The sequence below is a fragment of the Lathyrus oleraceus genome, chromosome 3 (assembly GCF_024323335.1).
Source record: "Lathyrus oleraceus cultivar Zhongwan6 chromosome 3, CAAS_Psat_ZW6_1.0, whole genome shotgun sequence".
In the NCBI taxonomy this organism is placed as follows: Eukaryota; Viridiplantae; Streptophyta; class Magnoliopsida; order Fabales; family Fabaceae; genus Lathyrus; species Lathyrus oleraceus.
This window is the reverse complement of record NC_066581.1, coordinates 267,603,550-267,616,253: the sequence shown is the minus strand read 5'-3', so window position 1 is coordinate 267,616,253 and position 12,704 is coordinate 267,603,550. Positions and strand designations below refer to the sequence as shown.

Here is a 12,704-nt window from a genome sequence, read left to right as displayed (position 1 = left end):
CCATTTTGGCCCAAAATCCATCTCCTGCACTTGACATTATCATAATAGATTTTGAATTTTTTTTCACTTGTTGAGTATTCAAGTGTTAGATAGAAGAAACAAAAAAAATTGGTAGCCATAAATAAGACATTAAATAAACCAAATCTGCATCTAAATTGCTAGTGTAGACAGTTTCCAGATGAAGATTGACTATGTGATGTGATACAGGACCACATTTCCAATTATATAAATACCAACACTATCTTAAATAAATACTTTGCAACTTGCATGAAATCTTCCACATGCCATGTGCTGTGTAGAAAATTTTCCACTTCCAATTGTAAGCCATGCTCTATAGTCCATCCATTCGTGCCCACATTAGCTGTCACCCTCAATTAGAGCACAATATCTTAATTTTCTCAGTAAGTGAAAATAACAGAAAAAATGGATGTTTGTGAAAAAATCTTATAGAAACTGACTCATCTGACCCTACCATTTAGCTTCAAGTCGGTAGCATCCTAAACTATTTACTATACATTTAATTAAAAACCGAATATCCTCTTCATGCATCAGAGACTAATCCTTCGAGTCGTAATGCGGATTGGCTATAAATAATAATTTATTGATATATTGAAATTTGCAATCCTTTGATACAATAAACAAGAAATTTTCCTGTACAATAAGAAAATTCCCTTTTACAACAAAATGAGTGGAGAGCCACAAAATTCTTCATATTTACATTTCAAATTATAATAACTCAAAAATATTACAAGCAATAAGAGCTTGCCTCCAAAAATTTCCCAGCCCTTATAAGGAACTTAGATTCCAGCATAAGAAATTAAATTATGTTGTACCTATTTGATGGCGTACGAGCGAGTACACACCGAGTCGAGAGCCTCGGTGAACAACGACGAAAAACTGGTCAATGCTTGAAAGACTCCGGGCAAGCCTGTCTGTAGGTTGTTGAGTGTCATTGCTCTTGTTACCTCTACGGCTTTCGAATGCTTCATCATTTCATCTTCGACGCGTCTTTGGCAGGTAGCTAGTTCTAGTTTTTTCTCGGCGAGTGGATCGCGCGCGTCTAAGCCTTGTCCGTTATCAGGCGCGGAGTCGGGAAGGCTAATCCCTACCAAAGAATACGAGCTGTAAAACTTTCTTTCTATATTCCGTACAGACGAAGCCTTTTTCTCGAGTTCCTTGGACGCGTTCTCGGTTCGCTTCTTTATCTTGAGTTCTTCGGCTTGCTTGGAAGATATCACATGGACAACATTGATAAAGCTTTTGATGGCTTCAGACGCAACGGTATCAGGGACACGGTCAAGTGCAAGCTTCCAGTCATCAAAAAACATGTACGCGTCGGAGTGTTCCATCCTGTTGACGTTATCATTATCGACCGGAATAAGACTAAGCTTAAACCAACCATGCAAGGAGAGAATAAAGTCTCGTTGAAATTTTATAAGGCGACAAAAACTCGAGTGCCAAGCCGAGACAGCAGATTCAAGGTCACGAGTTGCCTGCCTGTGCAGTTCAGAAGTTGAATCGCCTCCTCCCGATCTATTCACCAGGCCGCGGACTTGCTGAACTATGTTGCTTTGGACTTCATGGTACTGATGCATTGATCTCCACATGTACATCATTCTACATTTATCAATTCAGAAATTCACAAACATAAGAAGATAATCTATGACATAAAGAAAACTTTAACATACTACCTAACACATTGTTAGAATAAATTATTGATATGGAGCCAAAGGAGACTAAATAACATTTTGACAGGTGCAGTGGTGGCCCAAGATTTGAATATATAAGGAAGGAAACAGTTGGACAGTTTGGTACCTAGAGGCACATGCCATTACACTGCTTATGAGGCAGGTAGCATGGCAGAGAGGTAACCAATAAATAATGCTTTCAACTACCACCAAAAATTTTCTTTCACACGGGATAAGTGAGGGGAAAATATTTGAAAATATTATCAAACTTTATAAAATACTATTACTTTATATTATATTAAAGGTTTAATATCTTTTTCTTTGGTCCTGTATGTTAAACCTCGGGGTTCATTTTGGTCTCTTAACTTAAAAAAAAAGGTTTATATGGATCCTTAACTCTTTAAAACATACCATTTTGGTCCTTTTCGTCTAATTAGCAACTAATTTCTAAGTTTTTCCGTCGCTAATTAGACGAATATGACTAACATGATACGTTTTGAAGAGTTAAGAGATCAATATAAACCTTTTTTTAAGTTGAAGGACCAAAATTAACCCCGAGGTTAACATTCGGGAACAAAAACTTATTAAACTTGTATTAAATTTAAGTCGTCAAGATCATCACTTTCCACCAACTTTTACACAAATTCGGGCATAAATATCAGAAAGCAAGTAACAGGAAGATTCTAAATAATGGAAACATAACTAGTGAAGTCTCAAAATCATATTTAATTCATAAAGGGACACAATAAGATCAAATTGCAGGATTTCTTTTAGCTTACTATATTGAAAATTTTGGGGTCCCCATGAATCTATTAAAGTTCATTTATTTTAAGTAGTAGGGACAGTTGTTTGGTGGGCTTCTATTGCATTCAAATTAGATGAATGTTGATCACTACTGTTCCTTGTTAAATCATGATTAAATAGCCTAGGACCCGTTGGGATAAACAACTTAATTAAGTGCTTATCTTAGAAGTGCTTATGTATATAAGTTATTTCTATAACAAAAGATAAAATGAAGCCAAGTTATTTTCATATAAACTAGTATCAGTTGTTTTTGTATAAGCTGGTATAAGTTGTTTTCATAAGCTATATTGAAGAGCTTATGGACATGTCATAAGTTGTTTTCATAAACTCTCTTGCCGAGGCTTACAAGTGTTTATAACAATAGATAAGTTTAAATAAGTCAAACGTTTTATACGGGAATTTAATTATTTATCAGTACTGAACATTAAACATAACAGTAAAACAATCGCACAAGAGACATACTTACCCATGACAGAGTTCAACAAGCTGAGGAACAAGATCGGAGTCTCTAAGGCCAACAATAGCGGTCGAGGTGGTAGACACAGCTTGTGATGTAACAACGATTAGTGACTGCAACTTATTTATGGAAGTCTTGGTTTTGAATATCTTTGCTTCATCGTCTCCTTTGTATTCCTGACTCTGAAGAGCTGACAGTTTCTTTTCATGCTCAATCTTCACACCTTCTCTAGACTATATTCAACAAGAATTCGTAGAACGTGTTAGCATACACGTATCTAGTTCACAAATCATAAGGTTTTAGCCAAAATAAAAGCAACAAACTTCAGTTTTGTAAAAAGGAAGCTAAGTTGGAAACATCATTTATGTGACTTGAAGCATTTTCTATTAATATCCTAGGCAACACTTTTTCCCTTGGGGCGTGGTATGAACTATGTCGCACCGACCCTTTACATGGAAGGCATGTCAGGTGTTCGACAAAGCATGCTTTGTCCTCACTCACACGCTTTCCGGAAAACTTTCCGGAAGGTCACCCATCCAAATATTACTCAAAGTCATTTGGATGGGTGACCTTCTTGGAAATTTTCCGGAAAGCGTGTGAGTGAGGACAAAGCATGCTGAAAAGACCCGTGTTGCTTCATAGTTCGTATGTCGAAAGGCAAACTTATTTTTTTGGTAACTTTAACCATATATACAAGAGACATAACTTTGAGTAACATTCTCAACAATAATCACTATTTAGAAAAGGATGGAATTTGAGCGTAGGTGTACAAGAAAAATAAGTGGATCTAATCTAACAAAAATGAAATGATGAAAGTTGTATAGATGTGAAACTGAAAAGACATCATAAGTGTTACATATCTAGCATTATTAAAAACAAAATCCAGAATAAAAAAAGTTTGGCCGGTTGGTCCCAACCAACCAAACATTAGGGGCTATTTTGGTCAATACACAAGGCAAGAAAAAAAGGGGAGAAGAAGGAGAATGTCATTTTCACACTAAATAAACAGTCAAGTTCTGCGGTGACCTTACGCTACCAATGTCCAACATCACACTACACTACACACTGCATATGCATAGTGCATAGCCTCACTCATTTCATTTTCACTGCCTCAAAAAATGGCTAGAAAATTACCTTGACTTCATCGTAGAGCTTCTTCTCCCAAGCCAAAAGCCGTTCCAAAGAGGAGCAAAGACTCTTCAGACCGCCCGGTTCATCCAACGAACCTGGCTCGAGCCGGTACTTCACCGCCAAGGGTGGTTTTGATGTCCAAGTTGAGCTCAGGCTGCTCAATAGACTATTTGAGTGATACACAGTTTCTGCAATTAAAGATCAAATCAAATCGTCGAATTCAAATCTACCTATAACAAAGATAAATACTTAAAAAATGAATCAAATTGATTCTATTCAAAGCAATTAAAACTAGCCCAGAATTTCCTATGAAGTGTAATAAAAGAAACATGGATAAAATTAAGAAAACTAATGAATGGAATTGAAGATTACTACTCACTCCTTAATTGCCTGAAACTTCGATCAAGCTGAGCTTTACTAATCTCAAGCATCTCAGAAACTTGATCTCCAGCAACAGCAGCTTTTTCAAAATTCTCCTTTATCGAATCCACAATCTCCTTCAAATCTCTATGTCTCACCACCATCTTCATCTCCATTACACCTTCGCCTGTCGAAGATGATGCCACATCGTCTGATTTCGATTTCCCCACTGCCGCAACATATCCCTTCGCTGCTGCAGACGAGGACCCGAAATTCGATCTAGTCCCAATCTCAGACCTTGACTCAACATCCCCATCAACCCCATCATCTTCCTCTTCATCCTCTTCATCCTCCTCCTCGGAAGACGTCGTTGTGCTGTAGTGATCTCCCCATTCACTACACTCAACCTCCTCTCGTTCCGTCTCAGTGTGTTGTTCATCCAAATGATGATGACTAGGATTCTTCTGAACAGTTGCGAGCTTTCTGTTGAAATAATCGTACTCTGATCTCTCAGAATCAAAGCCTTCCACTTCATGTGCTGTTGGATTAGGATATCGATGTTGCTGTTGTTGCTGTTGTGGTTGATATGTTTGTATTTGTGGTTGTTGAGGTTGTTGTTTTTGTTGTTGTTGTTGCTGTTGTTGTCGGGAATAAGGAATTTCACTATTTCGTGAAATGAAAGAGAATTGAGAAGTAGTATCTTCTTGGTCATGTTCATGTTCATGCTCTCTGTCGAAGTAATCGGAGCCCGGTGGCGGTGGAGGAGGAGGATAGAAATTTTCCCAATTCCAAACGGAGGAAGTTTGAGAAGGGGTGGAAGAGTATGTAGAGTGTGCTGTAGGGAAGAAACCGGGAGCGAAATTGTTGGAGAAGTTGCTTCGAGGGGTAGAAGAAGGGCTTGAATCGGAGAGAATGTGAGGGAGTTTCGGCGGCGGTGGTTTACGGCGGCGAGCGTTGTGGTGTTGATTTGTGGAGGGAGTGGATGAAGAGAGGATATGAGGGAGTTTTGAGGAGGTTATGGTGGGAGAAGGTGAAGGTTGAAACGGTTGCCCCGGCGGTGGACGGTGGAAGGAAGACGGTGAAGGAGATGGAATGTGTGACGACGGTGGTTGTGGTTTTGGTGGATGTTGGAACGTTTTCGTGGCGGTGGTGGGGATGGGGGTGGTTGTTTTATGGTTGATGAATACGGCGGGGGTGTTGTCGGAGACAGAGAGAGGCTCACCGGCGGCGAATGTAGAGAGAGCAGAGCCGGTGAGGCGAAGTGAACGACAGTAGTCAGAGTGTGCAGCTGCGAGATGGTGACGCGCGTAAACGGCTTCTTTCATGAGACGGCGACGGTCTTTACACCGCCGTACAGTGTCTTCGTTTTCTAGCTTCGACGCCGCGCAACCCATATTAAACCAAACTTAGAAACGGTGGCGCGTGGGTATATACGTAATCGCGCGTGGTTTTTTAAGGAGGAAGTGAAGGAAAAGACATTGTAGTGTTGCGAAGTGTTTGGTTTGGTGTTTGAAGTTGTCGAAGTGCGTTTTAGTTTCTACAAGTGCCAATTTCTTAGTTGCTTTGTTTTTTTCTTTTCATCAACTATGTTTGTATTTGGTGGATTTGTTTATTTATTATTGTGATAGATAAAATAAAACAAAGCTATGATGGTAGATGAATGGAGAAATAATAAATTTTCAATGCTGTAATGATTTTAGGTATTATTTTATTTGAAGTTTCAAAAACTACCGATGTGGAAAGTGTTAGAGCTTTTTAGGCAAGACTGTTACCGCCAATTTGATGCGTGTGTTATTTTGTTTTTGTTTATGTAGCTACTAGGGCAACTGTCATAGTTTTTCTTAGCTAACAAAACAGGGAATAATTAAACTCTCAAAAATTGATTAAAAAAAATTAAACTCTCAAAATAGAGTGTTGCATTTAGATATGGTGGGAATGACAATATTATTAGTAATGCGAGGGAAATAGTTATACGTAATGGAGAGTAATATCTAATTTAAATATAAGTGGTGGTGTCTTTGTAAAAGAATATCACGTTAAAAGAGAGATAATAGATTGTTAAAAATTTGGGATAAAGTGGTATTTCCAAAAGTATTATGTTTAGTATGGAAGATTCTTCGGAATAGATTGTCAATTAAAGAGAATTTAGTTAGGAAAATGACTATAAATCTCGATTCAAAACTATATATTGGTATAGTGAAAAATGTATTTTATCTTTTTTTAGTGTCCCATTTTTATAGGTATATGGTACATGTTAGCAATCGGCCGATATATCCACAATATTTTAAAGAAAGTGTGTAACTTATCTTGATCAATTTAAATCTCCACATAGGAGCGGAAGAATTTATGTCAATAGATTAAATGTGGTGTGGTTTGTTTGTATTTAGAACATATGTAAAGCAATAAACAATAAAGTATTTAACAACAAGGATATTTCAATTGAGCAAGTGCTCAAATTAATACAAAGGAATTCATGGAATCGGATAAATAACACATATAATTGGTTAGTATGTTTTGTGGTTGTTAGCCTGGAAATTTTAACCTAAAAATAAAGGGATATTAATAATATTTTGGAAAATGCTAAGTGTTAAGAGCTTCAAACATAGCTTCGACATATTAATTGTGTCGACTAAGATGTTTTAACTGACCTATCAGATGAGTTGAGACTTAGGGTATTTTAATGCTCACGAAGGTTGGGTTAGAAGTGTCTTAAGAACATGTCCACAAGATTAAAACCAATCTCTCTTTAAAATATGTCCAAAATGTCGAAGAGATTTATACAAATCAACATTTCGACAAGGGTCGAATTCCACAAGCCCATCAAATGGGGACTTAGGATATTCTTAAGTCCACAGACTAGGTGTTATGAAGATGTCTCAATAATATTATAGGAGTCGACCAAAGACTTTCGACAGAGGCAGTTAAGAGGTTCAACATAGTGTGTGGTTTTCAATTAAATTTAACATAGAAGAATGTATGGAAGCAAGTTAGAGCGGTGAGGCACACATAATCGGATATGTGTCAAATCATGTGGAAATAGTTGTCGTCGACGGTTACTATTGTATTAGTATATATAGTCGATCTTAGTGTTGCGTTATTCCTTTTGGATTGGCTGCATTTTACAAAACAACAACATGGAGAAGTGTTCAAATTTGCCAAGTTGCTTCCAGATGATTTTCTGGTGCAGAAGGGGCACATGCTGGACGCGATGTCACATCATGTGAGTACGACATCTGGGCCTTTCTAAATAGGCCATATTGTTGCGTTTTGGTCGAATTTTTTGTTGAAGATTCAGTTAGATTTTTTGCTTTTATTTAGCAATTTGGTTATATGATTTGTTGGACAGCTATGAAGATCAAATCAAGTTTAAATGTGATTTAAATTTGAATTTGAATTAAACCAAATCATGTCTTTTTGTTGGGGATATTTATGGAGCAAATAATATATAACTGGTTATGCAAAGATTTTTGACGAAATTAAATACAGATCCACAGGGAGAAAAGCCAATAATACTTTTGCTATATAAGGAGCTCAATACCTACATTGGAAAGCAATCAATATTCGTTGAAGATTTAGAGTGTTGGGGTTTAGAGTCATTGTTATTGCTTTATGTACACCTCTATGTTTCGGTAACTTGGCATAGAAGGTTTGTCTAGTTAAGTTGTAATATTCAACATTGATAATTGAGTTAAACACCAGTCACTAGGGTTTAGTGATTGAGAGAAAGTGAGATGAATTTTCATATTTATGGGGAGTCCTAAATATAAATTCATTGGGTAGTGTTAGGTAAAGGCATTGAACAAAATAGGGTTTGTTGTTGCTTGTAAGACTAATTGCATTGAGCTACTAATAGCGAGTTTCCTTTCTTGGGTTCGAAGTCAACCCTTAAGACGTAGGTGTTATTGCATCGAATTAGGTTGCTAATTATTGTTTTCTTTATTGCTTTTCTGCTTCATCATTTTGTACAATCAAATATGTGTTAATTGTGGTGTTTCTAGTTTAACTTATCGAATCGGTTGTCTAGGACATCGTGTTCTACATTTGTCCCTTAAGGAATAGAATTTCAATTGGCATCAGAGTGGGCACCCTAGCCTGTTGGATGAGCTCCAGGGAAGATAAATTTTGATCAAATGGAAACAATTAAAGATGGAGGATCAGTCAAAAACCATGTGTTTTGGATCGCACCAATTATGATTATTGGAAATTATGATGGTTGCCTTTGTCAAATCCATGGGCAAAAAAGCTTAGAAATATGTGATAAAAGGGTGGAAACATCCAGCTGTTACTTCTAAAGATGGAACTACTAGATTGAAATCAGAAGTTGAATGGACTGATGTTGAATATAATGAAACTCTTGGAAACTCTAAGGCTTTGAATGCTATCTTCAATGGTATGGATAAGAACATGTTCAAGTTAATCAACACATGTTAAAAAGTAAAAGAAGCATGGGAGATTCTTAAAAATGCTCATGAAGGCACCTCCAAAATTCGTATGTCAAGGTTGCAGCTCCTTACCACTAAGTTTAAGAATCTAAGGATGAATTGAGATGAATTGATTAGTGAATTTCACATCAGGTTGTGTGATATTACCAACACCTCTTTTACCTTAGGTGAAAAGATGTCTGAAGAAAATCTTGCCAAGAAAATTCTCAAATTATTACCTAAAAGGTTTGATATGAAAGTGATTGTTGAATGTGATAAAAACACAAGAATGAGGGTTGAATTTTGTTGGCTTTTTCTTTCTTTTAAAGCTCTTAATTTAGATTTTAAACACAAGGTTATAAAATCTGAGATAGTTAGAGATAGAGAGCTGATATAAAATGCAAGTAACAAGAATAACACACAGAGTTATTCTGGTGTCTCTCACAAATCGAGAGCACTTCGGTCCCCTTATACTTACAAGAGATTTTCACTATAATCACACAAGATTACAATTTACTCAAGCACACAAGCAAAATACTTCTTTTCTCACACACACAAGTATGAGACTTCCTTGCTTAAGCATACAAGCTCAAGACTTCCTTGCTCACACACACAAGTATGAGACATCCTTGCTTAAGCACACAAGCTCAAGATTTCCTTGCTCACACACAAACAAGTACGAGGCCTCCTTGATCAAGCACACAAATGCAAGACTTCCTTAATCACACACATAAGTATGAGGCTTCTTTGCTCAAGCACACAAGCTTAAGACTTCCTTGCTCACACACATAAGTATGGGGCTTTCTTGCTCAATCACACAAGTTTAAGACTTTCTTTCTCGCACACACAAGTATTAGGCCTCCTTTCTCAAACACTTAGTAAGAGACTTCTAACAATCTACCTAGAAGATAGATGATTGTTAGGTGAATACACTTTATATACAATCAGAGGTGTATAAATAATACAACGCAATAGGACTCGTTTAAGACTTATAGGTTTCTAAGATATACAAGGATAAGAAATCCTAAGTTTAGCTTGTGTTAAAACTTTGATAGAGTAGCTTCTCTTTAGTTTTCAATCGTTGTTTATTAGCATGTTCAGCATGTATGCGTGTATCTCATATCTTCTGCTTTTCTTCAAGTCTTTTAGCTCCTTGAATAGTGAAGAAGAAAGTGGTTGAAGATGCAACAAAGGAGTCCATTGAGAATCTTAAAAGAGACATTGGGAGACGTTGGGATGTTTCACAAAACTCAAGTCTGAAGAGACGTGTTTGAAGATATGAATTTATTTCTCTCTGAAGACCATTGGTGCATAATATTCAAAGTTAATTTTACTTTAACCAAAACTCTCTATAAAAGTAGAGTTTTTATACAAGCAAGATCGTATTCAATTTAAACTTAGCACATTTCTTCAAGGTAGAAACAATGAGTGATTCTCTCAAAAACTCCCAAACTAGTAATCTAAGTGAAGTTAACAAGGCAGTTAATGAAGATAATGTGAGAAAGCTTAAGTTTCAGTCAACAAAGGCGGAAGGTCTAGTAACAAAGACAGATTCATCGGTTAGAGCATTGAAGGTGAGAAAACCATTCATGGAAAAGAAGAGGAGGAGGATTTAGAAAATCCTCGATCCACCTTTTGACTATGGTTCATATGCTGATGAGTTTGACTTTGACTGGTCAAACTTCCTCAATCGTCGTGCTTACTTTCTAGAGGAATTTAGAGAAGATTGGGAACAGTAGGTCATTTTGATCTAAAGGAGGACTTTAGTCTTTGTACCCTTTTTCTTAATAAAAGAATGTATTTTCCTTTTCTTCTTGCATCTATCACTTTTAATCACTTGCATCCATATCATATGATCCACCAAGAAGAGTGAATTAAAGTTGTTTTCTAACCTTTCCAACCAATATTGAGTTGTGAGTAAAGAAATTTAATTTTAAAAAAAAAATCAATCACACAACTATAAAATACACCATTTATAGGGAAACGAAATAGAGTTTAATTTTATCCAGACCATTGATTCACAAAGATAACACAATCGCTTTTCTTAAGAGAAGACCATTTATGAAAGACTTCATTGCTCATACACACAAGTATGAGACTTCCTTTCTCAAGCACACAAGCTTAAGACTTCCTTACTAACACACAAAAGTATGATGCTTTCTTGCTCAAGCGCACAAGCTCAAGACTTCCTTGCTCACACACACAAGTATGAGACTTCCTTGCCCAAACACTTAGTAGAAGACTTCTAATAATCTACCTAGCAGATAAATTATTGTTGGATGAATATAGTTGTTATACAATCAGAGGTTTATAAATAATACAATGCAATAGGACTCGTTTAAGACTTAGGGATTTCTAAGATATACAAGGATAAGAAATCCTAAGTTTAGCTTGTGCTAAAACTTTGAAAAAGTAGCTTCTCTTTAATTGTCAATCGTTGTTTATTAGCATGTTTAGCATGTATATGTGTATCTCATATGCTCTTCTTTTCTTTAAGACTTTTAGCTCCTTAAATAGTGAATAAAAGAGCGGTTGAAGATGCAACAGAGGAGACCATTGAGAAGCTTTAAAAGAGACGTTGGAATATTTCACCAAACTGTCAGATTAGGTGAAACCTATCTTGAAAAACCTTTGCTACAAAAGGAATTAACAGTTGTATCATAACAAACTCTATGAAGAACCTAAAGCTTAGGTCATCATGTGATAAAGTATGTTCATAGGTGAACAGTCATCTACCAGTGTCACCATGGTCCTTGCATTTTGACTAGCTCAGGTTCTAGTCACCAAAAGTAAACTTCTCCAAAGTCTATTTTCAGAGGCCGATTCCTTCAGACTCTGATGCCTAAATGTTGACCTCTTTAGAGATGACTTGTTCAGATTCAGTTCTTCAACTTTTGATGCATCAGAATATGATCTTCATGCTTCTCTTTGGATATTCAGAGTCAGGACCAATACTTGGATTTAATATGAATTTTAGTATATGGTCATGCACACTTTATTAATATACCCTTTTGTTCTTTAAATACTTTGTTATCATCAAAACCAAAAGGATATGGGACAAACCAATTTTGTTCCAACAATTGCTATTGAAGAAACTCAAGATGTAGGCAGTATTAAGGTTGATGAACTCATTGGTTCTCTGTAAACCTTTGATATGTCCATCAGTGAAATGTCAGAAAAGAAGAACAAAGGTATAGCCTTTTTTCCAATACTGAAGGAGATCAGGGTGATAAATAATAAATCCATTCATATGTTATAGCTCTTATTGGGAAAAGGTTCAACAACTCTTCAAAGAACCTGGACAGGAAGTGGAGGACTAATGTCTAAGACAAGGGGTCTGACATCAATTCCCAGAATATAGGCAAAGTGATCTAATGCTTTGAGTGTGAAGGATATGGTCACATTAAAATGGAATGTCATAAGTAAGGATTGTCAATCACCTTGTATGACTCTTAAAATTAAAGTGATAGAGAAAATGTTAACTAGGTGATGGCATATATTTGTAAGGGCAATGTTAAGGGTAAGTCTAGTGATGAGTACTTAACTAATGAAGAGATAACTGCTTCGCTTAGACTATTGATCACCAAGTGGGGAGAAGCATATGTGGAAATAGATATTCTAAAGAAAATGATAAGTGATCTTTATCAAGATAAAAAGAAACTTGTTAATACCATCTCAGGTTTGAAAGAATAGGTGTCAGTACTATCATCCTAGCTCGAGGACACCATAAAATTTGATGAGATATTGAATAAAGAATCTGACATGATAGATGAAGTTATGGAATATATTGGAATAAGTTAAGATTGAAGAGTGGTGCTAAATGTAACACCTCAAAATTTGCCC

General features: G+C 36.3%; 1 protein-coding gene across 1 annotated transcript; it reads right to left on the bottom strand.

Annotated features, from left to right (window-relative positions):
* Nucleotides 1–580: 580 nt before the first annotated feature.
* LOC127126868 (nitrate regulatory gene2 protein) lies at nucleotides 581–6,078 on the bottom strand. The gene is made up of 4 exons (XM_051055877.1): nucleotides 4,460–6,078; nucleotides 4,084–4,268; nucleotides 2,959–3,182; nucleotides 581–1,617 (listed from the first exon to the last, which is right to left on the bottom strand). Exons 1-4 carry the CDS (start codon nucleotides 5,832–5,834, stop codon nucleotides 834–836), a joined length of 2,568 nt encoding a protein of 855 aa, XP_050911834.1. The 5' UTR covers nucleotides 5,835–6,078; the 3' UTR covers nucleotides 581–833.
* Between the last annotated feature and the right edge of the window lie 6,626 nt (nucleotides 6,079–12,704).